At 36.6% G+C, this 27,614-nt stretch overlaps 1 protein-coding gene across 1 annotated transcript; it reads right to left on the reverse strand.

Moving 5' to 3' along the window:
* Positions 1-422: 422 nt before the first annotated feature.
* Positions 423-27,436, reverse strand: reep3b (receptor accessory protein 3b). Its single transcript, XM_051124438.1, has 8 exons — positions 27,140-27,436; positions 18,478-18,550; positions 11,457-11,533; positions 11,043-11,163; positions 10,615-10,728; positions 7,765-7,900; positions 3,800-3,933; positions 423-1,297 (listed from the first exon to the last, which is right to left on the reverse strand). Exons 1-8 carry the CDS (start codon positions 27,169-27,171, stop codon positions 1,217-1,219), a joined length of 768 nt encoding a protein of 255 aa, XP_050980395.1. The 5' UTR covers positions 27,172-27,436; the 3' UTR covers positions 423-1,216.
* Between the last annotated feature and the right edge of the window lie 178 nt (positions 27,437-27,614).

Genomic DNA, 27,614 nt, shown 5'->3' on the forward strand with positions numbered 1-27,614 from the left:
GGAGTTTCAGACATCTTCACTCCTCTGCTGTCTCACGCTGAGTGAAACTCAAAGCGCAGGTTCTGCGTTGGATCGCAAGACGCTTCATTAAATCGTGAGAACTCTTTGCACAAAAACAGCCCAACATCTGTCCTAAAGTAACGCCAGTGCTCGAGGATGTATGAGTCAAATGTCTCCACACACCTACTCGATTATAATTACACTGTAGTGATGTCATCAATCAGCATTATCTAAAGCAAATGTGTGTTTTTTAAATTAATCGACAACATGAGGTCATGGATGTCAAAATATACACATATTGTAATTCTAAAAGAAATTGCTCAAACTGACAATTTGAATTTGAATTCATATTCATTCAACTGCCTATACCCAGAATAAATCATATTTGGTTATATAACAGAGTATAAAACAATAACAAATAATTGCATTACAACATTCCGACTTTATTCTTATTATTGCATTCATTTTGAATGACACATTCAGCCACACCACAGCACAGAATTACCTGCACACAGACACACACACAGCAGAGATGTTACATGAGTGTGGACTTTCTCCCAGATAAAGAACATTCTGCATGAAGACCAGAAGTGAAGGATTTAAATCGAGGATTTAAAGAATGTGCAAAAGGGGTTTCCTTTAAACCCACGTACCATCAATAATAAAGAAAACAACAGCTGACTTTTGTTTTTTTTAACATTTGAAAATTGTATTATAAACATTAACAAAACACTGCCCTTTGTTCTCTTTGGTATTTTCTCTATTACTGATAAGACACACTTTTGGTCTGATGCTGACGAATCATTTTCAAGTTTTTAAGAATCAGAATTCTTACCTAAACTACAATTGTAAAAACTATTTAAAACATCACCTAAAAGGCAGCAAAAGTATGAAAACAGAAATATAAAACCCACATCCAAAGAGGACACACTTCAAAAAACAAATACTGAAGCCAAAGACATCTGAATGTCAAATTCAGACTAATAAAGCCATGCGGTACACATACACCCATCAGTCAAACCCCATCCGTTTCATAAACTACTCTAACTCATGACACTCACTGTATGTACACACTTGCTGGTAGAAGTAATAAATATATCTGCTGGTATATCAGTGAAAAAAGTTGAAAGTCCAAAGCCCTTATGGAAAGAGAAGAATATGAACACACTGGTTGTCTGATAAAGTGGACACATCTTCCCACGCATCAGTAGTCAGCTTAGTTATCCACGCTGGAGTAAGTCATGGCATTGAGTGCTGGTCTTTTCCTCCCTTTGATCTTCAGAGATCCATATCGTGGCTGTGACCAATGAATGGCAAGCATTAGTTATCAGTTATCATAATTAAACTCATGCACAGAGCAAGTCAAGAGGGTAGCGTAATCAATTATAACCTCAAAATAATATGATTTGAATTGCAACAACTAAATTATAAAAATGGCACAGCAAACTTCCATCAGCAACAAAACAATGCTTTTAAATAATGCATGTTCCTACAATGCATAACTTACATTTTACAGTATACTCTTGCTTGTAAATTGTTTCATATTCATGTAAATATTGCAAATATAAGTGAGATGCTACTAAACTTTAAATGTTACATGAATAATGCACCCAAAAAGAACAAAAACTATTTGGAAAAGCATTACACCACTTGCTCACCAATGGATCCTCTGCACTTAATGGGTGCCATCAGAATGAGAGTCCAAACAGCTAATAAAAACACCACAAGGCATTTTAACTTTAAATTGTCACTAAATGAAGTCCATAATCTATAATAATGCTTTCTTTAGTTATGGACTTGTATTTTAGCCAGAAGCAACAGTTTGAAGTTAAAGGAGAAGTCAACTTCCAAAACAAAGATTCACATATAATGTACTCACCCCCTTGTCATCTAGGATGTTCATGTCTTTCTTTCTTCAGTCGTAAAGAAATTATGTTTTTTGAGGAAAACATTTCAGCTTTTTCCTCCATATAATGGACTGATATGGTGCCCCGATTTTAAACTTCCAAAATGCAGTTTAAATGCGGTTTCAAACGATCCCAAATGTGGTTACAAACAAACCCAAGCCGAGAAAGAAGGGTCTTATCTAGAGCAATGATCGGTTATTTTCATAAAAAAAAATAAAATTTAAATACTTTTTAATCTCAAATGCTCGTCTTGCCTTTCTCTCCCTGAACTCCCTGTGTATTCTGGCTCAAGACAGTTAGGGTATATCGAAACACTCCAAACGTATTTTCTCCCTCAACTTCAAAAATCATTTCAAAATCATCCTACATCGCTGCAGAAGTACCGACCCAGTCTTTGCAAAGTGAACATGCAAAGAAGATCAAACATCCTTAACAATAAAGGTAAAACAGCAATATAGGATGATTTTTAAGTTGAGGGAGAACATGTGATGGGAGTTTTTCGACATACTCTAACTGTCATGAACCGGAAAAAAGTCCAGGCAGAGTAAGACAAGACGAATGTTTGACATTAAAAAGTATATAAACTCTATTATTTTTATGAAAATAACCGGTCGCTGCACTAGATAAGACCCTTCTGTCTCGGGGGATCGTTTACAACCACATTTGGGATCGTTTGAAGCTGCATTTAAACTGCATTTTGGAAGTTCAAAATCGGGGCACCATATCAGTCCATTATATGGACAAAAATCCTGAAATGTTTTCCTCAAAAAACAATTTCTTCACGACTGAAGAAATAAAAACATTAACATGTTGGATGACAAGGGGGTGAGTACATTATATGCGAATCTTTGTTTTGGAAGTGGACTGCTCCTTCAAAAACTTCTTAGTGATGAAACTGTTTATTACAAACATGCAGCTTTTCCCTCTACAAGATGTTAATTGATGGACTGGAGTTACATGTGGATTATTGTGACGTTTTTATCAGCAGTTTGGACTCTCATTCTGACGGCACCCATTCACTGCAAAGGATCTGTAAGGTGAGCAAGTGATGCAATGCTAAATTTCTCCAAAACTGTCCTGATGAACAAACATACTCATCTACATCTTGGATGGCCTGAGGACATTTTCAACAATTTTTTGGGTGAACTATTTCTTTAAATGTAGGTTTTAAGCTGAAATGCTACATGTAGGACAGTATTTTTAGTATTTTTTATACACTAACTGTAATGCAATTTTAATGACATAATTGTCCTTTACATTTACAGAAAATTGCAATGAGTTGCTATGTTCTGTTTTTATTTTTGTTAGTATATCTGACCCTGGATCACAAAATCAGTCATAAGGGTACATTTTTTGAAACTGAGATTTATACATCACCTGAAAGCTTAAAGAATAAGCTTTTCATTGATGTATAGGACAATACTTGGCTGAGATACAACTATATGAATATCTGGAATCTGAAAATTTAGAAAATCGCCTTTAAAGTTCCAAATGAAATTCTTAGCAATGCATATTAATAATCCAAAACTAAGTTTTGATATATTTACGAAATATCTTCATGGAACATGATCTTTACTTAATATCCTCATGATTTTTGGCATAAACGAAAAATCGATAATTTTGGCTATTGCTACAAATATACCCATGCTACTTTGGTTTTGTGGTCCAGGGTCACATATGTAGTTTCTATTCATAAAATAATGATCAAAACCTGCTGCATAAAAAAGAAAACTGTGAACCTATTTTTTTAAATAAAATAAAGTAAATTAAAAGTGGCTTTTAAAAATCTTATGCTAAAAAATGCTATTTGTATGTGTAATCTAATGTTTATTAAATTAGTGAGTTTTGAAAGAACAAAATAGAGATGTGCTATTAGGTTTTGTTGGACTTACATCTTTGCGCAGTTTTGAGCGGGTGATTTTTACGGTTTGAGACCGCCTGAGCCCATGATGAGACACGGCTTCATCTTCAGAGTATACAGGTTTACCGTCATCATCACTCCCGTCATCGTCATCACGATAATACTCTACAAAACAAAGAAGTTGAGAGTTAAGAAAATAAGATGTTGATCAGATAGAACAGCAGGCATGATCGAGATCAGATTATGCTGGATAGGAAAACTTTTAAAAGGATAGCTTACCCAAAAATGAAAATTCTGTTATTAATTACTCACCCTCATGTCGTTCCAAACCTGTAAGACCTTTGTCTTTGGAACATAAATTAAGATATTTCTGATGAAATCTGAGAGCTCCATAGACAGCAAGGGTCCTACCATGTTTAAGGTCCAGAAAGGTACCAAGAACATTGACAAAATAGTTAATGTGACATCAGTGGTTCAACCGTAATTTTATGAAGCTACGAGGACCCTTGTTGTCTATGGAGGGTCAGAGAGCTCTCGGATTTAAAAAAAAAAAATATATATCATAATTTGTGCTCCAAAGACAAACAAAGGTCAGGTTTGGAACGACATCAAGGTGAGTAATTAATGACATTTTCATTTTTAGGTGTACTCTCCCTTTATGGACACAGATGAACACGTGACAAATGAATCTGTGACAAAATATGACTGGATGTCAACAGGAAGAAGCAATTTAAGCCTATTTATTTTACTATTTATCTATCCAGCTGTGCACGATTATTTGTTTACCATTTATTTTCCCATCCACGGCCTTATCAGAACTCATTTTTGGGTTGAGTTGAGAATCACCAATCCAGTTTATCGTAAAGGGTGGGAATGTGATTTCAGCCGTGGAGAAAGGGCAAGTGGGGGAAGAGAGAAAGAGAAAGAGCAGCTGCCGGGTTCAGGCCGCTCCTGGCACCATCACCTCTGGGCTCCCCGGGTAGCGCTGGGAGCTAGGCAGAGCCAGGCTGTGCCACGACGCCTAACGGCAATCCAGCCAGAGCAGACTCACCACACACTCCATCACCCAAAAGACAGGCCATAACAAGACCATACTGCACTGCATAGAACTGTAGGAGTGTGCAGTTCTCCATTCCACCATAAGGGGGCAGAAGAAACACAGAAAAATCGATGATCCTGAAAAGCTTTCCTTTGTTTGTTTCCACACCCACCGCTGTTTTCAATTACTGAAATATAACAACTTCCTTGGGATTTAGAAAAGTATGCGATTAATTTTCCAGAACTATTCTAGTTCTGTTAAGACCTTGTGCAAGCTAAGCAGAAAGAGCTTTGAAAGAGGACAAATACAAAGACGCAGCAGACAGGTCTTTGTTATTTTCTGCAGCTCTGATGGCGAGTCCAACACACAACCTGGAGAGATATAACTCTCTCTCACACACACAGACAGTACATATATTAAAAATATATCAAGACATGTTTTCCAACTCAAGCGTCAACAGCACCACACGCATGCGTCGTGGTTTTCTTTGCTCACAAAAATTAAGGTTGAACCACTGATGTCACATGGATTTTTAAATGATGTCCTTACTACCTTTCTGGGCCTTGAACGTGGTAGTTGTGTTGCTGTCTATGCAGGGTCAGAGAGCTCTCGGATTTCATCAAAAATACCTTAGTTTGTATTTCGAAGATGAACAAAGGTCTGACAGGTTTGAGGGTGAGTACTTAATGACAATTTTCATTTTTGGGTAAAATATCCCTTTAAAGGGCAAATAATAAGCACTAGGAAATTGCCAGTGAAACTATTGTAAACATATGCATTCATATACGAGTTATATTTCAGGGCTCTACAGTGTGACTGAAAACTACTGCGTGCGACTATGAAAAAATATTTAGAAGCACCAGTGCGACTGACCCGATCAGCATATTTGTGTTTGCGCTGAGGGGAGCTTCAAAGGTTTTTATGTGTTTTTGCAACACTGAGTAAAGTATCACAGACATATCTCACAAATTCCTATCATAAACAAATTGTAACACTTTGTTTCTCTCTTTACATAAATAAAGAGAGAGTGTAAATAAGAGATTCATCGTGCATTGTGAGAGCTTCGATGATTACAATGGAACTTTGTGAGATCGCAATGAACTAAGATGTGTGACAGCTTTTAATGATTTTAAGGGAGTTTGTAAATGAGATATTGATTTAATACAACAGTTAAATAAACAAGAAGTTAATATTAAGTAAATCACATTGTCGGACTATAACACTATTGCCTGATTTTGCTCTATTTCTTCTTCATAAATAGTTTGAAACAAAAGACAACTGAGCCGCAGCACACTTCATAAAGACTTGCTTTATTCCTGAATGAATCAGTCTTTCGAATGAATCAAACGAATTAATGATTTAGTAATTAAATCAGTGAATTGCCGCCACCTACAGTCAGTTTCATTTTTAAAATATCTTTTCAGTTATTTAAATCATTTAATATTTCTATATTCAAAATTTTATATTTAAAACATTAATCTCAACATGAATTTATGAATTTGATTGCACTCATGCCACCTCTGAGCCTCATTAAACATGAAAATACACCTACAAGCCACTTCTGTGTTCTTTTGGTAACTTATTCTACTTGTTCTTATTCTGTTGTTTTAATTAAAAAAAATTTAAAAAGCTTACAAAATATATATATTTTCTAAAACATCTGACATAAAAGATGACATTTAACAATGTTAGAAAAATGCCACAGTACAAAGGTATAAACAAAATTCCCCTGTAAATCACGTTAAGGAGTCAAATATCACCTCGTAATGGAAAGGTTAATTTTTGATCAGATTTTTGATTATTGATTAGAAGGTGCTTTTAATTTTTTTAAGTATGGAGCATAAGTGCTCCTAAAAAGAAAACTAAGCGTAGAGCTCTGTATTCTCTAATATCAGTGTGAACATGATTGACAGGAGAGCCTAAAAAAAATATATACAGGTATGTTTTATGTCATGCCTGTCATTCAAAGCTGACCTCTGCTCGTTTAGAAAAAGCAAAACCCCAAATTAAAGCACAAGCGTATAAATAACACACTTGAGCCTCTCTCTTTATAGGCTACCTCCCATTTTAAAATTCAAACCGCAATTAGCAGCTCGTTTGATCAGTCGGGATCTTTCACCCTGGCTTTGAGCCTCTGAAAAGGAATGCCATTTTGGAGGAGCTGGCTTTCTGATGGCTTCATTGCAGACGAGATGAAAATGACCTGGATGCCAGCGGAATTTCAAACACGGCGGACGCATTAGCATACCGAGATAGAAGCACATTAGGTATTCCGCTCAGAGCCTCCCTGAGCTGTTTTTTCCTCTTCTTCATCTTCTCACAAAGCAGCACTAGACCTTTCATGCTAGGAACGTGCCGCTATTACTTATTACCCTGTCGTGCTTGAGACAAATACCGAATCCATTCCATTTGCTCCAAAACCAGTTAACACGGCAGTGATTTCCAGAAGCGTGTGAGATTTAGTTGAGATATCATTATGAAAGCTTGATGGCTTTACTTGCGCTACTGAACATCTTTACAGACAATTTCCCGCTAGCTGTGTCACACAAAAGCTGCGTTTGAAACCTCAAAAATGCTCAAATCAAAGCACATCCGAATTCAATGTTTGCGTAACATCCTGTCTACTACGATGGTTTCATCTGGTTTATGAGGACAGCGTGTGGCTATATGCCACAATCGTGTGCGGCAGATGGTGGAAAGAATAAACATGGCGTCTGGTAAAACAGTCGGAAGATATCCATTTCATAACTGTCTATTGTTTTCATCTTATTGATACTAAAAAAACAAGCATTGCCGATTAAATATTTGCATGATCACCTCTTCTGAAACCAAGTCGCTTCTGTCTGTTAAGGCAGAGCAAGGCATCTGTCTTTTGTTGTGGACACAGCTTAGAAACACCAGTGTGAAAGGAAACAAAGGATGGCGTGTTAATAATTAATCTGAGAGGTAAGACGTACCAGCTCCGTCGGGCTGGTCCATGATGGCTCTTCTAGCTGGGTTGGAGCTGTATGATGAATACGCATCATCTTGAGAGATCTGGGTAAGGTCGTGCATGCTGAAGCTCCTAAGCTTCTCTGTGATGGCACCTTGACCCTGTAGAGACAAAACAGCACAGAGTTAGGATAAACAAGTCAGTGCTGACGACACACAGAACAGCTTTAACAGAGCATAACAAGACATCCACGATGACATCATTACAACATGGAAGTATGTATGAATGAACGCTGATAAGATTTGGGCTCTGTTCCAAGTGACCTGTTACCTAGTGAGCTGCCCTGTTGTCAACTGAACAAACAGCACTCCTCACTTTTAGTTTGTTTATCTAAAAAGGGCTTGCATTAGCATGTCAGCAGTGAAATCAAATTTGAAGCCTATGTTATTTTTAAAGGGATAGTTCACCCAAAAACAAAAATTCTGTCATTAATTACTCACCCTCATGTCGTTCTAAATCTGTTAAAGCTTTGTTCATTATCAGAACACAATAGTGCATGTAAGAACAGTGGTTCAACCGTAATGTTATGAATAGGGCTGGGCGATATGGGCAAAAAAATTATAACCATATTTTTTTTCATATCAGTCGATATCGATAATTATCACGATAAATGTCAAATCTTTATTTTTTTCAAGTTTAAAGTCAGATTTTTGCTCCAAAGTGAAAGTTGTAGAAACCAGACCATTAATTTTCCTTAACAAAATATCTAAATAGAAAAATGTATTTCTGCATGTTCTAATGAGTTATATTGTTTCAAATCAAGAAACAGGTTTGGATTGTCTGATAATAATAATAATAATAATAATAATAATAATAATAATAATAATAACAACAACAATGATAATATCACTTTCTGTCTCTTAGAAATGCACATTTGATAGTAGCTTGAGGATGCAGAGGTAAATTTGTTCATTATTAATCAGTAACATCTGTAAAAATTGTAGCAACCTCAGTTTTATATGGTTAAATTTATTGACCCAGTTTTTAGTTTTTTTAATTAAGCATTGGTCTCCCATAGTAGCAAGCATACATTTTAAATTATGATAAACACAGTTAAAACCACACATAATGGTACCTCAATACCATGGTAAAAATATAACTACGTGGTTTTATAGGTAGCCTATTTGTATGAAAAACGGAAGTCTAAAAACATTCAGTATAAATGCACAAATGCTATAGCTTAAATCACAAATACATACATACTATAATTATATGCTATTACTCCTGTAATAAAATTCAATGTGAATATCCCACATTGCTGCCACAATACCATGGTGCAGTGAGTGTTACTACAGTAAATCCATAGTAAATGATGGCGATGTGTAGATTGAAAAGCCTTCTGTCTCGCTGCACACAGCTTTAAACTAGTCTGAATCACAGAGTCATTTGTGTTCATCGCCAAATTCAAGTGTTTCACACTGGATCTCACAGCGCTGTTTAGTGCTTGTGTGATGGAGCCGTTCACATACCGCGCCTTTTGCACGCTCAAGTTCGTTATTTCAAATGTAGACGTGCGGCAGCTGCACTCATAACAGAAGCGATAGGCATACGGTGCGACGCACTCTGCGATAATAAACGCGATAATAAACGCATCTTCTCTAGTGAGCGCGCACTTATATCAAACACTTATCGAACACTTCATATTGTTTTATCAAGGAAAATTATATTGCGATAATTATCGTTAACAAATTATCGCCCAGCCCTAGTTATGAAGCTACCAGAAAACTTTTTGTGTGCAAAGAAAAAAAAAAAAAAAAAAAAAAGACTTTATTCAAGAATTTATATGGGACTTTCACTCATAGTGGGGTCAATTTTGCCAATTGTTGATGACATAAGATGGTTGATTTAAGATCTGAGGGTGGTATGAAACACCTTTCAGTATCTGTGGAAAGTGCTTTTTTAGCACCCAGTGAAACTGAAAAAAAAATAAATAAAAAATATTGTGCTCATGTGACCACACTATGCTAGAATTATGCCTTAAAATGTCGCTTACATATGCAGCGCACTTGGTTTTGGAAGAGAGCTTAACTGAACAAAGAACATGAGACAAAAAAATAAAAACATTTGGACAGGGACATTTTAGGCTTCATAACATGAATGTTTTAAACTGATGCAATGATACTATTAGTGCTTAACACCATGTTTGAGTCTGCAAAAATATAGAAAAACAATGAAATAAATGGAAAGAAAGGAAAGCATGAGCTAAAAGCTGTTAAAATGATGCTTTTCCACATGCCGTAGACACTCTATAACATTACCTGCACTGGAAAGAGCAGGGCTGCAGTATTCCTGTATGTCAGTACAAGGTAACAAAAAAAAAAGATCATTGCCAAAGAGAGGATTTCACAAACAAAACCAAAACAACATGCCAGAAAGAGGGTAAAAGCAAAGACGGGAAAAAATATGGCAACGTTCAATAATAAAGATTGACACAAGCCTTTTACAAGCTCATTGGCTCCACTTTAGAGAGGTTTTTCAATAACAGCATCTTTTCAGAGAGAGTCTAGGCAGGACGGTGGCCAAATAAAAACTGTTGAGCAGCCTTGTGTTCTGCTTCTGATTAGGATATCAGCATGATTACATTTACTACTGCACTTATACTAATGGCCTTGGGTTGGTTTCACAAAGGAACAGTGACCTTTGCTTGCAAATGAAAGTCATTAGTGTGTCATTTATTGCTGGTGTTGCAGGTTTTTGCCAGTGCACTTGTGCTCTTTGTCGCACAGGGAATAGGGGCAGGAAAAGAGGTTAAGGTGTCATTTGCAACCTGTTTATTCGTTCTGTTTGTCTATCTTCAACATACAAACACACTTGCCTTAACAGCAGCAGACACAGCAGCAGTTGCAGCAATGGTCAGACCCTGCTTGCCGAAGTTCACCATGGTCTCATAACTTCGCTCTTTCGCCTGGACTATGTAGTCATCGATTTCCTTCAAGAACATTACAGCAAGATTGAACACTTTCTAGTCACCAAGCACATAACCAAACAATGAAATATGCAAATTATGGTATTGCAAATGAGTAAAAGAAGAACTAGATCAGTTGCTCTTAACTGGTGGTCTGTTCTCATAGGGTTGCAGAACAGCAGGGAAAAACAAACAATGCTAATTGCAAATACTAATTTAAAAAGGAGGAGCACAAGCCCTCCACGTGTTTCATAGCTAACAAAGTCTGTGCAAACAATGCATAAACTCCTAGAGAAAGATATTAGTAGAATATTTGCTCAAATGAAGTGTAGATTCACCCTTTCTTTGGAGGTCAGCAGAGGATGAAGGGCTTTTCTGTAGATGAGACTAGCTCCTCTTGTGTAAGGAGACAGAAGCCAGATCACAAATGCAATCTTGATCTCGTAATAGAGGGGAAACCTTCAGATCAGAGGGGAGAAAGAGCGATATGAGGGACCCACGTTACATCTGATTAATCAGCTAACATAATTACACTCATTAAAGCTGTATTCCAACAAATTAATTTGTGCTACTCTAAATTAAAACAGCAACTTCGTTTCATTAAACCCTGATTGCTTCCCCGCATTCCTTGGTCTAGGGAAACAACAACAAGATCTTAAATGAAACGGCTTGCTTCTTTAGCCTGACATGAATCACTTGTAATCAGGTAAATGCGTTACGGGTGTGAAGGAACACTCAAGCTTCAGACTCACCAGGCTATGGTTAGATCTGTGACAGTCTCCACTACTGTAAACAGGGCAAAAACAATCCAATACATCATCCATCGCACCTGAAAAAGGAACAAAACAAATGTGATTTTTACGGAGGAATGCATAACACACACATTCATGGCTAATAGCTCTTTAGCAAAGACTCTGTAGGCATATTTCTACATATTTCAAGAACCAAGGCCAATGAAAAAGTGGGCAGGAACTGTTGCTCTTTATGACAGAGTGATGATCAGCTGTTCAGTTGAGGTACAAGAATAAGCTGTCTCAGCCTCTAACAGTTTGACGGCAATTACAACAAACAAAAAAAAAAAACCTCAAATTGGATAATATATGTGTGTGTACTGTGTGTAATTATTATGTATATACAAATACACACAAATTAAAATGTATATATTTTAGAGAAATATGTTATGAATGTACAAAATATTTTTATTTATATATAATATAAGTTATATAAAAATTATAATACATATACTTGCGAATATTTCTTAAATATATACATGAATGTGTTTGTATTTATATATACACAATTATTATACACAGTACATACATATATTACGCAAACTCAAACTTTTATTTTGTATGCGATTAATCATTTGACAGCCCTAGTCCACAAGTAAAAATAATAGCTGACTTTATTAAAATTAGCCCGTTCAAAAGTTTACATACACTTGATTCTTTACCTGAATAAACCACACCTATGTTTTTGGTTTAGTAATAGTTGTTCATGAGTCCCTTGTTTGTCCTGAACAGTTAAACTGGCTGCTGTTCTTCAGAAAAATATTTCAGGTCCCACAAATTCTTTGGTTTTCTTCAGCATTTCCGTGTATTTGAACCCTTTCCAACAATGACTGTATGATTTTGAGATCCATCTTTTCACAACTGAGGGGCTCAAATGCAACTATTACAAAAGGTTCAAACACTCACTGATGCTTCAGAAGGAAACACAATGCATTAAGAGCCAGGAGTGTAAACATTTGAACAGAATGAGAATGTGTACAATTTCTTATTTTGCCTAAATATCATATTTTTTCATTTAGTGCTGCCCTTCAGAAGCTCTTTATCTTTGCCATTCATGATCCCCAGGAGACAAAATACGTTAAATTTACCCTGATCTTCAAATTCAAAAAGCTTTGACCCCCCTGGCTCTTAATGCACTCTCTTTTCGAGAGTCAATGAGTGTTTGAAACTTCTGTAATATGAGCCCCTAAGATGTCCTCAGTGTGAAAAGATGGATCTCAAAGTCATACATCATTGTTGGAAAGGGTTCAAATACACATAAATGCTGACAAACCACAGAATTTGTGGGACCTGAAGGATTTTTCTGAAGAACAGCAGGCAGTTTAACTGTTCCCTCAAAACAAGGGACTCATGAACATCACAAAAAAAAAAAAAAAAAAAAAAAGTGCAAGTAATCCAGCGTATATAAACTTTTGACTGGGTAATTTTTATAAATTCAACTATTATTTTCTCTTGTGGACTATATGTAATTTATTCTGTATGGTCCCTCTTATTTTGATTAAATAATTAACATTTTGCAGATTATGCAAGGTATATGTAAACTTTGCACTTTTTGCAAGCGTTACTTTTAACGCACTACTGATCACCTACTGCCAACGGCAGTAGATGTGCCACACTCCGTCGTAAAACAGCTGGTACCACGCTAAAGAAAATTAAAATAAAATCCATGCATTTTTTTCTGTTCGGTAGAGACAGCGCCTAATCTTTCGGCACATAGTGGCTTGCTAACACAAATCCAAGTGCACCTCTTTTCCTAGGAGGAGACGGAAACACAGTCGAGTGTAACAAAAAATCATTATGGCCGTGACATTAATTTCCATCGTGGCTCTCTGTGTGTCTCTCTCTGCAGCAGGACCTGTTTGGTATGCTCTACCTCTCCTCTGCTCTCAACCACAGCGAGCTTTCAGCCAGCTTCTTAGCATTTCAATTTCAAACGCCCGTGCAGACAGTCATGTGATCCCCAGCCTTGAGCTGCAGCTCTCGGAGGTATTAGGTGATATTTTCAGCCTCACTGAACAAAGTCAAATGAATCCATGCAGAGGCAGCATTACCAGCCTGACAGGAGGCGTCAGATTTAATTGGTGTCCTCCCAATGAACCTTCAGCTGTCTGAGAGAGATCAATGCGTTGCATCAGCCGCAGGAAAGCTGCCGCTCCGTGACAAACCGTCAATCGAAATCCACCAGCGGTGATCTTTTCTCGTAGCGTGGAACGCTTTGGTTGCTGACTGCATCGATATGAGAAATCTAATCAGATGTAGAATCCTTCCTCACGTAATCCTTCAGACAATCCTATTTATTACAAGTCTGCAATTACCTGGCTTCAATTAGACAAGTATGTGAGATGTAAGCAGAATTTCCACCGCTTTGTTCTATCTCCTTTAAAGAACTGATTTGAAGGCGATTCAAGAATGGGCCGGCACCCAAGACAAGCATGCCTTTCCTGTTCAGTGCTGTGTGTGGATAAGTAGTTGTGTAGCCTGGATTTCCAACGGAAAGAAAACCCTTTGAAGTATCCTGATCATGAATGGACGTATTCCTTTCCTGCTCCACGTGTGTACCGTGGAGAGGTTTCTTTGTTCAACGTTTCTAACTGAGCAGTGACACATATGAGCTGACCCACTCTGTTTATCTACTTTATCTACAAACAAGAGTTGTAGGCACTGTACAGAATTGCTCCAAGTAAAAAAAAACCACAGTGCGGTTTCTAAGAGCATCTAGTCTCTATGCTAGTAAACACAAGCTTTGTCAGGCTGCCTTTAAACTTTATTTTAAGTCCAACATAAACCAGCAACTCCAGTCCACTGGCCCTATAAAAAGGCCTGCAACACAAAGCATCATTTGTCCAGTCCTATTTTGAAAATGGTTTGAAAGTGGTTTTTCAATTACCCGTCTGCACTCAAAGGCAAACACAGAAATGGTTATGACATGTTTTTTAAAAAGCAGCTTTTGTGGTCGATTGAGCTTTCTTCTTTTTTCCAAGGGTTTGCTCTGACTTTCCACTCAAACATTCAACATTCTAGCAAAGCACATAAACATCCGTGATGTTGGGTTGCCAGTGTATGTCCTCCTGAGCTCTCACTACTGCTGTTACATTGTAATGCATCTCTATACAGCTCAAATATATCATGGGCTTGACAAAAAGGTTGGCCTGAAGGTTGGCTTCAGAGCAATTCAGGTAAGTATATATTAAATATTAGGGCTAGGAACAAAAATAGATTTACCTAACTATCACTTTTTTATTCCTTAATGAACAAAAAAACTACAGGTAAAGTCAAAAGCAGAATCCTTGCAGAATCTGCAAAATTAACCAAAATAATTATTTAGTACTGACCTGAATAAGATATTTCACATAAAAGACGTTTACATATAGTCCACAAGAGAAAACAATAGTTGAATTTATACAAAAAAAAAAAAAAGTGATAGTTGTTCAGTTGAGTCCCTTGTTTGTCCTGAACAGTTGAACTGCCAGCTGTTCTTCAAAAAAATCCTTCAGGTCCCACTAATTCTTTGGTTTTTCAGCATTTTTGTGCATTTGAACCCTTTTCAACAATGACTGTATGATTTTGAGATCATCTTTTCACACCGAGGACAACTGAGGGACTCAAATGCAACTATTACAGAAGGTTCAAACACTCACTGATGCTCCAGAAGGAAAATTTCCATTTAGTACTGCCCTTCAGAAGCTACAGATGATACTTACATGTTCCTGAAACCAGTTAAAGTTAAATTTACCATAATCTTCAGTTTCAAAAAGTTAATTTTTTGAAAAGGTAATTTTTAAAAATTCAACTATTATTTTCTCTTGTGGACTACATGTAAACGTCTTTTATGTGAAATATTTTATTCAGGTCAGTACGAAATAATAATAATAAAAAAAAAAAACATGCATTTTGTATGATCCCTCTTATTTTGGTAAAATAATCTAGCAGATTCTGGAAGGCATGTAAACTTTTGTCCTTAACTGTATTTTTTAAATTCCAAAATCAACATTAATTCATATAAATTTGATTTCTTTTCCAGACTCCACAAACTACATTGCAATCATTTCCCAAAATGATTCCCAAACAGAGAAACACTGAAAACGGAGAACAGACACACCAGCAGAAAAACAAAATACTGTAGCAAACAGAGCAGCTAACTGTTCAAGATGTGCAAAATATTGAATTAGGGGGTTTATATGAATGCACAGGGGTTGGACAATGAAACTGAAACACTGGCCAATATAGCGTGGGAAGTTTTATGGCTATATTTGTGCAGCCTGGTGGCCAATCTTCACTGACTTCACTGCACATTCCACCAGTAAGAGCAGAGTGTGAAGGTTGACTATGTGCACTCAACAGTTCAAATATTTTACCCTGAAGTTGGTGCAGTGTATCAGGATCATAATGCATCAATACACACAGCAAGACAGTGACAGAGTGGTTTGATGAACATCTCCACTGGCCTGCTCAGCCACCAGATCTGAATATTACTGAGCCACTTCGGGGTGTTTTGGAGGAGCGAGTCAGTAAAACGTTTTCCTACATCAGCATCAAGTAGTGACCTAGCCACTGTTCTGCAAGACGAATGGCTCAAAATCCCTCTGGCTACTGTGCAGGACTTGATGAAATGACGCTGTATTGGCCGCAAAAGGAGGCCCAACACCACACTAATTGTGGTCTAAAACCAGGTGTTTCAGGGTGTTTTCACACCTGTCTCATTTAATTCGGTTGAATCGCACTAGAGTTCGTTTTCCCTCTTTGTGCGGTTCGTTTGGGCAGGTGTGAATGTAGCAATCGCACTCGAGTGCGCACCAAAAACGGACCAAAGAAGCTTTCAAACGAACACTGGAGCGGTTCGGTTGTAGTGAGAAGGCAATCCGATCCAATGGACCTACGAACCAGGCTTTATCACACTGTATAATGCGTTATTTTTGCTTCAAATTTTTAAATTATACAATCTAATTTACAATTTAAATGAGAAACAGTTCATGCTACATGCCTGCATCATGATTAAATTGAAGTGGTAAGCTCCAATTTGAAATGCATGCATAGTTCTGCCTGTATAGCATATAAACATCTTGTTCATGTACTCATTTTTATTCTTTCTTGTCTCTTGCTTAAAAAAATTACATAAAAAATAAAAAATCTAGATGTCTAAGGCAGTGTGCAAAATCTGTCATATATTGTCTAGCTCTGCCATGGGCATGCGTATTTTGCGCACTCCCTTTCAAGACAGTTAGGGTATGTCGAAAAACTCCCATCTCATTTTCTCCTCCAACTCCAAAATCATCCTACATCGCTGTTTTACCTTTTTTTGGCAAAGGCTGACCTTCTTTGCATGTTCACTTTGTGAACACTGGGTCGGTATTTCTGCAGCGATGTAGGATGATTTTGAAGTTGGAGGAGAAAATTAGATGGGAGTTTTTCGACATACCCTAACTGTACATGCAGAGCTAGACAGGACAAGCATTTGAGGTTAAGAAGTATACACATTTTAGTTTTTTAAGAAAATGGCTGAATGTTTCACTAGATAAGACCCTTATTCCTCGGCTGGGATCATTTAGAGCCCTTTGAAGCTGCATTGAAACTGCATTTTGGAGGTTCAAACTCGAACTTCAAAGTTGACTTAAAACTATATGGAGATATTCCTGAAATGTTTTCCTCAAAAAAATAATTTCTTTACGACTGAAGAAAGAAAGACATAAAACGTCTTGGATGACAACTGGGGGGGTACATTATCTGTAAATTTTTGTTCTGGAAGTTAACTACTCCTTTAATGCTCGGAAAATCATTACTGTTGATGCCCTGTGTATATTGATTTAGTGATATTTATATATGCTTACTGACCACAATTAATGTAAAACAAACAGAACACCTTTGTTGATACACCACTGTTGGCTGCAGGCTGTTACAGCAATGTTAAGAAGAAAATGTACTTATTCTTTACTGCTTCATTTTGGAAATTGGGATTTGGTTTGGTTTAATTAAAGTGTGCATTCTGCAAGAAAACAGAACATAATATAGCTGAGTGTGGTATTAACAAATCCACAAAAGTTCATGGTGTATTTTCTAAACTTTCCGAAATACTGTGATAAATGACACATAAAACAGTCCTGTTTAAGAGAGGTAGCACTTCCGTAGCTTTTACAAGTTAAGAAAAGGGAATGCATTTCACAGTAGAAGTAGCTCAATTCACTGCAATGCAGCACTGATACAAACAGACTCTAAGGTTACTCTGGTACTGAAATACCACCAGTATAACCACTAAAGAAACCTAAAATTAGCCATCTGAAGTAGACAAAGGCATGACAGCCAAGTAAGAGGAATGTTTAAAGGGATAGTTAACCACAAAATAAAACGTATAAATAAAAACACACTATTTTAATTTTAAAATTAAAAACCATTCCAACCATTTCACAAGAACAAAGGGAATGTTGACAGAAGATTACGGTTTGGCCTCAATGGGGCAAAACCACATTCTGCATATTTTTCGTTCATTATATCCTGCTTTGCAGGTTCACCACAAAGTTGCGTAAAGGTGTCACTGACTATAAAAGACACTGATTCTGGCTGGACCTGAAATAGCATTTCAGCGTAACACCTGCACTGATCTTTTTCCTGAGGATGTAGGATTGGCTCTCACAGGGCGGGTCCTTTACAACAAGTAAGTGCAGAAAGAACGTGTCACCTGATCCAGACACACAAGCCAACACACACTCCCTCCCAACACGCCCGAACATGCACTGAAACAACAATCTGCTGGGCTGCTCACATCTTATTTAAAGGAGTGCTGTGACTTAGCAGCTAAAAATCTGGGCAAGTAACCCAAAAGTTGTAGAAGTGTTGATTAATGATAACAACTGAGCAATTGAGCAGGACACTTAGCCTCAGGTTATTTGAGAGTGGACTGAGCCTGTAACAATCAAACTGTAAGCTGGTCTGGAAAACCAAAAGCCTGCTAAATGAAAAACAACCAAAATGCATGAATGTTTATACTTACATATTCTTTAACATTTTTGGTTTTCACTGCTTTGTAGGAGTAGTACGCTGGGTACAGATTTCCAAAAACCAGCCTGTGTAAAGAAACAGAGGGTAAAACAAATAAATAAAAGGAACATAACTGTAACTCTCTGGATATTCTTCAAAAGCAGGACGATTAATGGATACTCCCATCTGTGTGTCTAGCTCTATTAAAAGCCACTCACTTCCTCCGTCTGATTGTGTTTACAAGGTAAACAATGATTTCCTTTTCTTCCGTTCCGAAAGAAAAAATAAAGAACACTGAGGGAACAAAAATGCAGGAGACACCTAATGTAAAACATGCCCTAATAGAGTCCATGTGGACTGCAGTCCATATAGAGAACAGGGCTGTTAAAAAACTAGCACTAGCTCTTTTGGGTTGAAGACCAAAGCACTACACCATATCAAGGACAAAAATAGATCTTAATGTTATTTTATACAACAAATTTATGAAGCATTACAATGATGCATCTCCTTGACACATCAACAAAAAATCTATCGCAACTGTACGATTACCAACATTGTTCAAAATATCTTCTTTTGTGTTCAACATAAGAAATAAAAACTCATACAGGTTTGTAAAAAAGTGGAGGGTGAGTAAAAGATGACGGAATATAATTTTTGGGTGAATTACCCTTTGAATGGTTTAACAGATCAGTATACAGAAACTTTGAACAATGACCTAATTGGAAAATTATTCAGTTTAATTATCCAGTTGAAGGTGGAAATGACGTCATACTGATATGTTCGTTTCAGCGAATCGTTAAAGGGGTCATGACATGAGAAATCAAATTTGCCTTGATCTTTGAGCATATAAGAGGTCTTTGTACCATTAAAACACCCTGCAAGTTTCATAGCTTAAAACATCCTTCTCATTATAAACAAAGCATTTGTTTAATCAAGCTGCAAAAACGGCTCATTTGAGATGACATCAACTGGGTACAAACATTCGCATAAACACTGCCTCCAGAGCAAGATATTGACGAATAGTCATCTTTTTACCATAGGCCCCGCCCACTGGCATACAGTCGTTTAACGGCTGACATGCTGAATTGCGTGTGTCATGGAAAAAGCAAATGTAAATTGCAATTACTGCCGCTATCTTGTCTACACTGGAAACAGTATACAGATGCGCATTCCCTTTCTGACACAGTTCATGCAATTCAGTTTGTCGTCAATAGGACAAATGGAGTGAAAGAACGTTCGCTTTGACGTGGTTTAAACAGCTCGTTCGCGTCTTTGTACAGGTATCAGAAGGATCCCAGAGTAAAGTGGATAGCTTATATTTAATGCCATCCCGGATCGTGTTTGAGGATTGATTGGAGCATTTTGTTTGGTAAAGGAGGCACAGTGTCATGGAGAGTTCACAAAGAAATATTTGTTGAAAGATGAAGCTCTACTAGATCTGACTACAGCTGCATCACAAATGGTAAGTAAATTATTTCACAATGCTTTGTCTGGATATGACTGTTGTCAAAATACTTGCAATGGTGAGGGGGCGTTGATACTGTTTCCCATGCAATGACAATAGCCAATCATAACGTTGGCTGATTATTGACAAGCTTTAAAGGACATGTCCCTTAAAACAGCTCGTTTTAGACAGAGGGTGAGAATTAGGGTTGAAAATAATCATTTTTTCCACATATTTGTTCTTTTTGTGCAATAAAACCTGAGAATGACCTTATACTAGCCAATGAACTGGCAGATGGGCCCAGTGCCAACCCTTCATCTGGAGCCTGTGGCTCTCACACGAGCCCCATTTATTATGTTCCGCTAGACTAAATATGTTAGGAAACTAGCAGAAGATACTAGAACCGACCGATGATAGTGATCCTTCTCCTTGTGCAAGACTTCCACTGGCACAGAGCAATTAGTGCACAATCAGAGCCTGTGCCTGTGGCCCAAACAGCATGTGATAACAGACAAAAGCTTCTGCTAGCATTGGTTTTGACATGCCACGCAGACTTTTCCAAGGTTTCACAGGCAGGAACTAGCCTTGATGTTTCCCAGATGATAATACTGCTCTCTGCAACCAGTGTTTCACTTTCATACTAAGGTTGTGCCTTGAAAAATGGCTTTTCCCCGAGGGCTAAAAGAGCCATTCAAAGTAGCTTTTTGGTGTACTGTCTCGGGTTGAAACGTTACCTCTGCACTGGGATGATTTAGAGGTATGGTGTCTCTGCAGGCAGACAGACAGGCTTCTTGACTCAGCAGTGCAGCTAAATTTGGGGACAGTTTGTATCGTTTCCTCTGCCAATTATAGACACTGTGTGACCCAGAAATTCAGCCTACTCCAATATCAGCCTGAAAACTTGGCTCCAGTGCAGTTTTGAAAAAACACAATCTTTTAAGACAGCAACGAAATTGTAATTTCTTTCTATTTCTTCAACTATGACCATCTGTTTGGACACTGGACAGGCTTGTGTTATTTTCCTTTACTCAGCATCAGTCTATAGGTTTAATACAGGGCTGCAACCTCTAATCGATAATGAAAATACATTAGCACACTATGCGTGAAAAACATGTATATTAATTTCTGGATTTTCACCCAATTAACCTAAAAAGTTGACAGGTTAATCGATTGTCTAATGACAACAGTTCCAACACCTAAAGGGAAAAGGGCACTTATGCACCCAAAAATACACAAGAATCCTAACATTTGTGTAGTGGATGTGCACAGCACACATGTTCACAAAGTTCTCCCTGTTGCATGGTCCTCATCCAAAGATCCACCTTGGCAGCAGTTTATTTTCCTGTTGCCATAGAAACAGCAGAGGCACCAGGCTGTAACAATGGTGTTCGGCTCCACACATCTCTCAACCCCTCCCCCCTCCGCTCTCCCTCGAGCACTGTAATTTACAGATCTGTTCCTCGCATTCATGTGGCTCTGTGTGCCTAATAACCAGTATTTTTCTTTCATTGGACGATTGTTTTAATCAGCAGCAAATGAGGAAATTCACCTACAACGGTGCTCAGTAATTTACGAAGAGCTGGCTAGACTGACAGCAGACACTGGACAACAATTTTCCCACAATTCAGTCCTAGTCTGTGAACATGAAGAAACCTCAAATAAACAGACAGCGATTCTCTGTGTTCTAAACAAGCGGCATGTATTCAGAGGCAAGACATTCATCTGTCTACACTGAAAGAGAAAAGGCCATGTGACGTCACAATCAGCCAATCAGAATGCTGTGGAGTGGGATTTTCAACCTATGAAATATCACTGTGGTTGACAGAAACCAAGAGACTGAATAATTGGGGCAAAACCTCAAAAACCTTCACTTTCAACTTTGACTTCAATGAATCTCTTAAGAAAATTTTTTTTTCAATGCACTGTGTATAAAAGAACCACCCAATCTGTCTGATTGACAAAACAAATAAAACGCTGTGAAAAATGATAAACTGTAAACTGAATTGTAAAAAACCTGTTCTCCCACTATATACAGTGTAAAACAAAATCTGTAAAATTTAAGGTAAAAAAAAAAAAACCCTGGCAACTGTGGTTGCAGAATTTTACTGTTAAAAATACAGTAGCAACATTTTGTGTTTTACGGATTTAACTTTAAATGTACATTTAAAACAGTAATTTCTTTAACTGATATAATGTTAATATACCAACCTATGGAAGTACTGAAATCTTTGTAATACATGGATAACAGGTGGTGATAAGAAAGTTACATGATGAATCAAAGCCCATCACAAGCAGCTTTTAAATAACACACACAAAATTGAAATAATGCAATAAACATTCATTTAACAACATTAGATGTAACATACAATGCTGATGTACGCAATTGACAAGAAAAAAAAAAAAAAACTAAGAAGAATTTTTTAGTTATTTCAATGAAAAAACATCAAATGTGAAATGTAACGTAGGGAATTCTGGGAATGTCAATTTATGGTTCCAATTTATGTGCACTTCCAATGTAATGTCCAATACAGTTTTTGACCGTATATAGTAGGGGAACTTAACATTAACAAATTAATAGGTTTTTACTGTAGCATTTTTACAGTCTTTTAGCATTAAAATCATGCCCATTTTTTTTTTTACAGTGTACAGTCAAAAACCATAATAGATTTAACAAGCCTTTTTACAATACAATATTATTAATGTATTTTTTTTGTCTTTGAATGTGAGAAATAAAAAGTAGTTTTATAATTTACAGTAAAAAAACAAACTAATCATGAGTTAATAACATTTTCTTGTTACTGTCAATTTAAATTTAATCTGTAAAGGTTCTGTGAAACTTAAAATTGCACTACCATATTTTTACTGTGAATCTCTCTCTCTCTCTTTTTTTTTTTTTTAACAGTTTCCCTTGTTGCATTTTCATGTAATTACTTTCGGCGTATGTTATCAGGGATAATACTAATAATGAAAGTGTTACTGAAACAAAAACTAAAGTAGTCATTTATCAAAGTATAAAATGAATACATCACTATCATAAAAAAGCATGCCAAAAATAATCAAATAATACTAGACAACTAAAACTAGACTGAAACAGCTCAAAAATACAGAACAAAAATGGGGAAATTTTCAAAATCATAGCCAATGGCATTAGTTTGAGTGCTTAAGTGACTTGTGAGGAATTATTATACATTAAATGTATGGTTTTATAAATGAAACAACTGTCCTTTAAAATAGTCTACGTCACTATTACTCAACCAAGCAAAACATGTCGTTCTGTGTTATCACCAACATGCCAACAGTTCTGCACATCTTTAGATATCAGTAATGTAAGTTACTGCCGACTCATTTGTCATTCAGTTTACATGCAAACCCACTATATTTCTCAGAACAGACTATAAAAACATGTCCGGTGCCATGAATAATTAATAAGTATGCAGGAGAGAATATATAAAAGAATAATCTCTCAAAAACATTTCTTTACCAGTATGGAAAAAAAGCTGATCAGAGCGTTTTGTCAGACTTATTTTATATATAATATAAAATAATGCCCTTTTTACCCAACATAGAGAATTTTACAAAGGTCAGTCTTTCACATTTGAATACTTTAATTTGATATTTTATTTTTATTTCAAAAAAAAAAAAAAAAAAAACTGGTTGCAAATTAAAAGAAAAGACGAATTAAAAACTGAACCTGTCTGACAATATGTATTACTTAAGTTAAAAACAAAAGCACATTATAAAAAATATTAAAGTTAATGTAAACATAAAATGAATTATTAACACGCCAAGCTATTGCTTGGCAACCATTACCTAAACTCTGCTTTGTGCTGTATCTAACAAACACCCCTTAATAACAGGTTCTGCACCTTCTTCATTTGCTTGAGACACATCCCGCTCTACCTGTTAAGAGGTTTCTATCGTTACAGGGTATATACTGTCAGAACGCCTAGCCCTAACAGTGTGCAATAAAGCCATAAACTCTGTTAAACTTGTTGGTTTAGCAATCAGTTCGCTGGAAGGCTTTGATTCCCCTCACTGTCTGCCTGAGGCCTCTCCTCCCACAACAGAACCTGCACGGCCCCTATGAAACACAAATAAATGTGCTGCACATCAGTCTTTCATTGTTTTCGCAACAAGGAGTTGGTCTTCCTCCAGTGGGCCCCCGAAGGAAACGGGACCTGCACTGAGTGGTCTTGAAAGTATTTTTGTGAAGCGGGGTATCACTCTCAGGGTGTGCAGCTGAAAAAATAAAACCATCAGACGGGCCTTGACACTCAGGTTTAGGTCAACTTTGAGTTTCCTGCTAAGGAACGGAAAAGGAGTGCTCACTCTGATGATGCCGTGGATTGGCTATTACTTGGAGCCAGATGCTGAGAGCCTTCAAAACCACATATGGTTCAGCTCTCAAGACTAAATGTGCAAAAGTCTGACAAGGTGTTCAGCCTTTAGGTCTTTGAACTGTATTGTATTCCAACAAATTTTGAAAAGAAAATGTAAAAGATGTAGCCTCTGCAGTTTGCATACTGTAATGGAATAAAACGTGTCACGTTCTAGTCCACTAATTTGACTGAACAAGGACGTTTCAATAGGGCTGATATTTAACAACTGATTCTGCTTTAGATTCATAACCATTTTCAATAGGTGGAGCAAAAAATAAAAAGTTGAAAAATTAAATAAATGGCCATATTGTTAAAGATGTCAGTGACTTTATTTGTTTGTATGTCCTTATTTTATTACTGATTTTAAAGTGTTTGAAATGTATATTAGGCTACATTAGGTTATTGCTGTGGTATCAAAATTAGTGAAATGAAATAAAATTTCACATAATATGTGACCCTGGACCACAAAACCAGTCTTAAGCAGGATCGGTATATTTGTAGTAATAGCCAAAAATACACTGAATGGATCAAAATGATTGATTTTTCTTTTATGCCAAAAATCATTAGGATATCAAGTACACATAATGTTCCATGAAATTATTTTGTAAATTTCCTACTGAAAATATATCAAAACTTAATTACTGATTAGTAATATGCATTTCTAAGAACTTCATTTGAACAAGATTAAAGGTGATTTTCTCAATATTTATATTTTTTGCACCCTCAGATTCCAGATTTTCAAACGGTTGTATCTCTGTCAAATATTGTCCTATCCTAACAATATCATACACCAATGGAATGCTTATTTATTTAGCTTTCAGATGACGTTTAAATCTCAATTAAAAAAAAAAAAAAAAAAAAAAAAAAATTTTGCTGTGATAACCTTATTTATGAGAACAAATAAATTAGTTTACTCATTTATTAGCTACTTTTTTGTGCTGGGGCCAGTGTAATTTTTGGAAGAACAAGTAAAAATTTTAACCTCTAGCCCGACTGGGTTAGTAGAAAAAAATCATTTGTGTTAAGCCCTGTTATTACATCTTCATAAAATCATCAAAAGCAACTAAAATTAGCAATCAGAAAACCAGCCCTGTAGTTGATACATAAACACCGCCATGACCCCGACCAAACAAAATGAGGACAAACCTGTTCTCACAGACCAGCTTATAAAGCTAACAAAGTTAGACATTTCTATATTTCATTTTCAACGTTAACATTTAACTGCTTTTAACACTATACAGCTAACTTGAAATCTTAGGGTCATTCTATACATAGATAGTGCTTTAAATCTTCAAACAAAAAACGTCCACGCAGCATATAAGCCCACAGCAGCATCTGTGATCTTGATTTCTCATCATCTTGCCATAAGCGTAGTTATTGTCCTATATTTGAACTTCTACATGGTATATGTTGTAAAATCCTAACCACGGAATTATAACCCTAAACTAGCAAGGTGGACAGTAATTGATGCTTGCTGGTTCCTATGACTGACTATGTCTCTTCTTAACTGCTCGCCAGTGACTTTTGAACGCTGTAAGGCGACCACGTTGCAAAATGTGTCTTGCCCACAAAATAAACCAAAATGATAATCTTCCTTCTGTTTGCAAATGAGCTACCAAACAAAAACAGACACATCATCATTCATTCAAATCTTTCCAACCCTAAAGCCAAATGCGTTCTATTTGTAGTAGAGATCAACTGACTGAGGTTTGATACTGATCATTTTTCATTAATTAATATGATTTTCTGTTTCATTTCTACTTAAGTTACGATACAACAGAATATGATGGCGCAATGAACATGACATAGAACAATAATTATTATTAATTAAATTGATTATTATTATTAATCATGTCATAATGATTTTTTTTATCTAAATGGGTGCAAATATTAATTATGATTACTATTATTGATTACATGATACTTTTATCATCAATTAATGATGATGATGATCACTCATGTCATTATACTTGTGCAAAACTAAAAGGGTGCAAGTGTATTGTACTTTGGTTTAGTGTACAACTAACTTATGTTTAAAGGCTACACACTTAAGAACTAATGGATAATATATATAAATATATTATATATATATATATATATATATATATATATATACACATGCAAACATTGCATAACATGTTACCTAACCTCCAAACACTGCTGTTTCCTGTTGAACAGCATTGTTAGGTCTTTATGGACTTACCAATTTAATTTTGATTCCATGCAGTGACAGACATGATATAAAAGCGCTAAAGTACGGATGAAGTTAAAAACTGTAAACATGTAGTGTAATTTATATGAGAAGATATATAACTGAAATAAGTTTGATGTTAGACGTTCGTTTTGATTCCCTGGGGTGAAATATTTCTTTCTGTACGTGTTCAGGTCTCTCCCTCTCCCTTATGTAGTAAGTTCAGAGAGATGAGTCAGAACCTTATGACAGCTCCACCTAACCCAAAAGCCCCAATAAAACCTTTGTACAAGTTGTCAACACAAAAACATCTAATTGACACGTCCACTGCCATATTAATAATTCCACTACTGGCAGAAAAACCTCTAACACAGCAATACTACCTTGTTGGCAAACGGGACACAGCATATGAAAACACTAGCTTGCTGCTTCTGGTTTTTATTTTCCAAATAACATGGATACTTCCCACATGTCATGTTTACAAAAGTAAAGCGCTTTGATTAAACAATCTGAACAGATATGGGGTTGAGAAGATCATAAATCTACAATGTGCAGTCTTCGGTATTGATGCTAATAGGCTAACCAGTAAAATAAAGAGCTAATGTAACCCGAGCTTAAAAAAATAAACTACATATATGGAAGAAATGGAGATTAAACTCACACGACAGATCTTGATATTATCCAGGACACCATATTTTCCTCAGGATTGAGCCGAGCAGAGAGAGATGCTAGCTAAGCTAGCTTTACTTCAACTTCAGTGTTCAACTTCAGACGAGAACAAACATTAACGGTCTCCTGAGAGCCTCCGCTCGCTCATTACGCAGTATTACACACAAACATCTCGTATAAAACTAACTATGGAGTTAATATGAGTTAAAATAATGGCACTCTTGTTGTGCCCATCTTCTTCGTGCTCTCGCCCAAACCGATGCCGTTTCTGTAAAAGGTGCGCTTGCACGTTGACGTCAGAAATAATTTGATTCAAGGGCCCGCTTTTCCTGTTACGTGATTGGCTAATGTGATTTATTTACATGAAACTCGGGCGTTGGTTGGCTAGATGGAATGTTTGTTAAGTGACGTCGTTTCGAAGAAGCAAACATTACACTCTCAACGCATTCGATGCTGATTCGTGGAGA

Source organism: Labeo rohita, chromosome 12 (genome assembly GCF_022985175.1).
Source record: "Labeo rohita strain BAU-BD-2019 chromosome 12, IGBB_LRoh.1.0, whole genome shotgun sequence".
Classification (NCBI taxonomy): domain Eukaryota; kingdom Metazoa; phylum Chordata; class Actinopteri; order Cypriniformes; family Cyprinidae; genus Labeo; species Labeo rohita.

Coding starts and splice junctions, on each gene's coding strand:
- reep3b (XM_051124438.1), bottom strand. CDS start 27,171: ATGGTGTCCTGGATAATATCAAGATCTGTCGT. Junction 18,551..27,139: donor ATAATATCAAGATCTGTCGT/GTGAGTTTAATC, acceptor TTCTTTACACAG/GCTGGTTTTTGGAAATCTGT. Junction 3,934..7,764: donor GGACCAGCCCGACGGAGCTG/GTACGTCTTACC, acceptor TTTGTTTTGTAG/AGTATTATCGTGATGACGAT.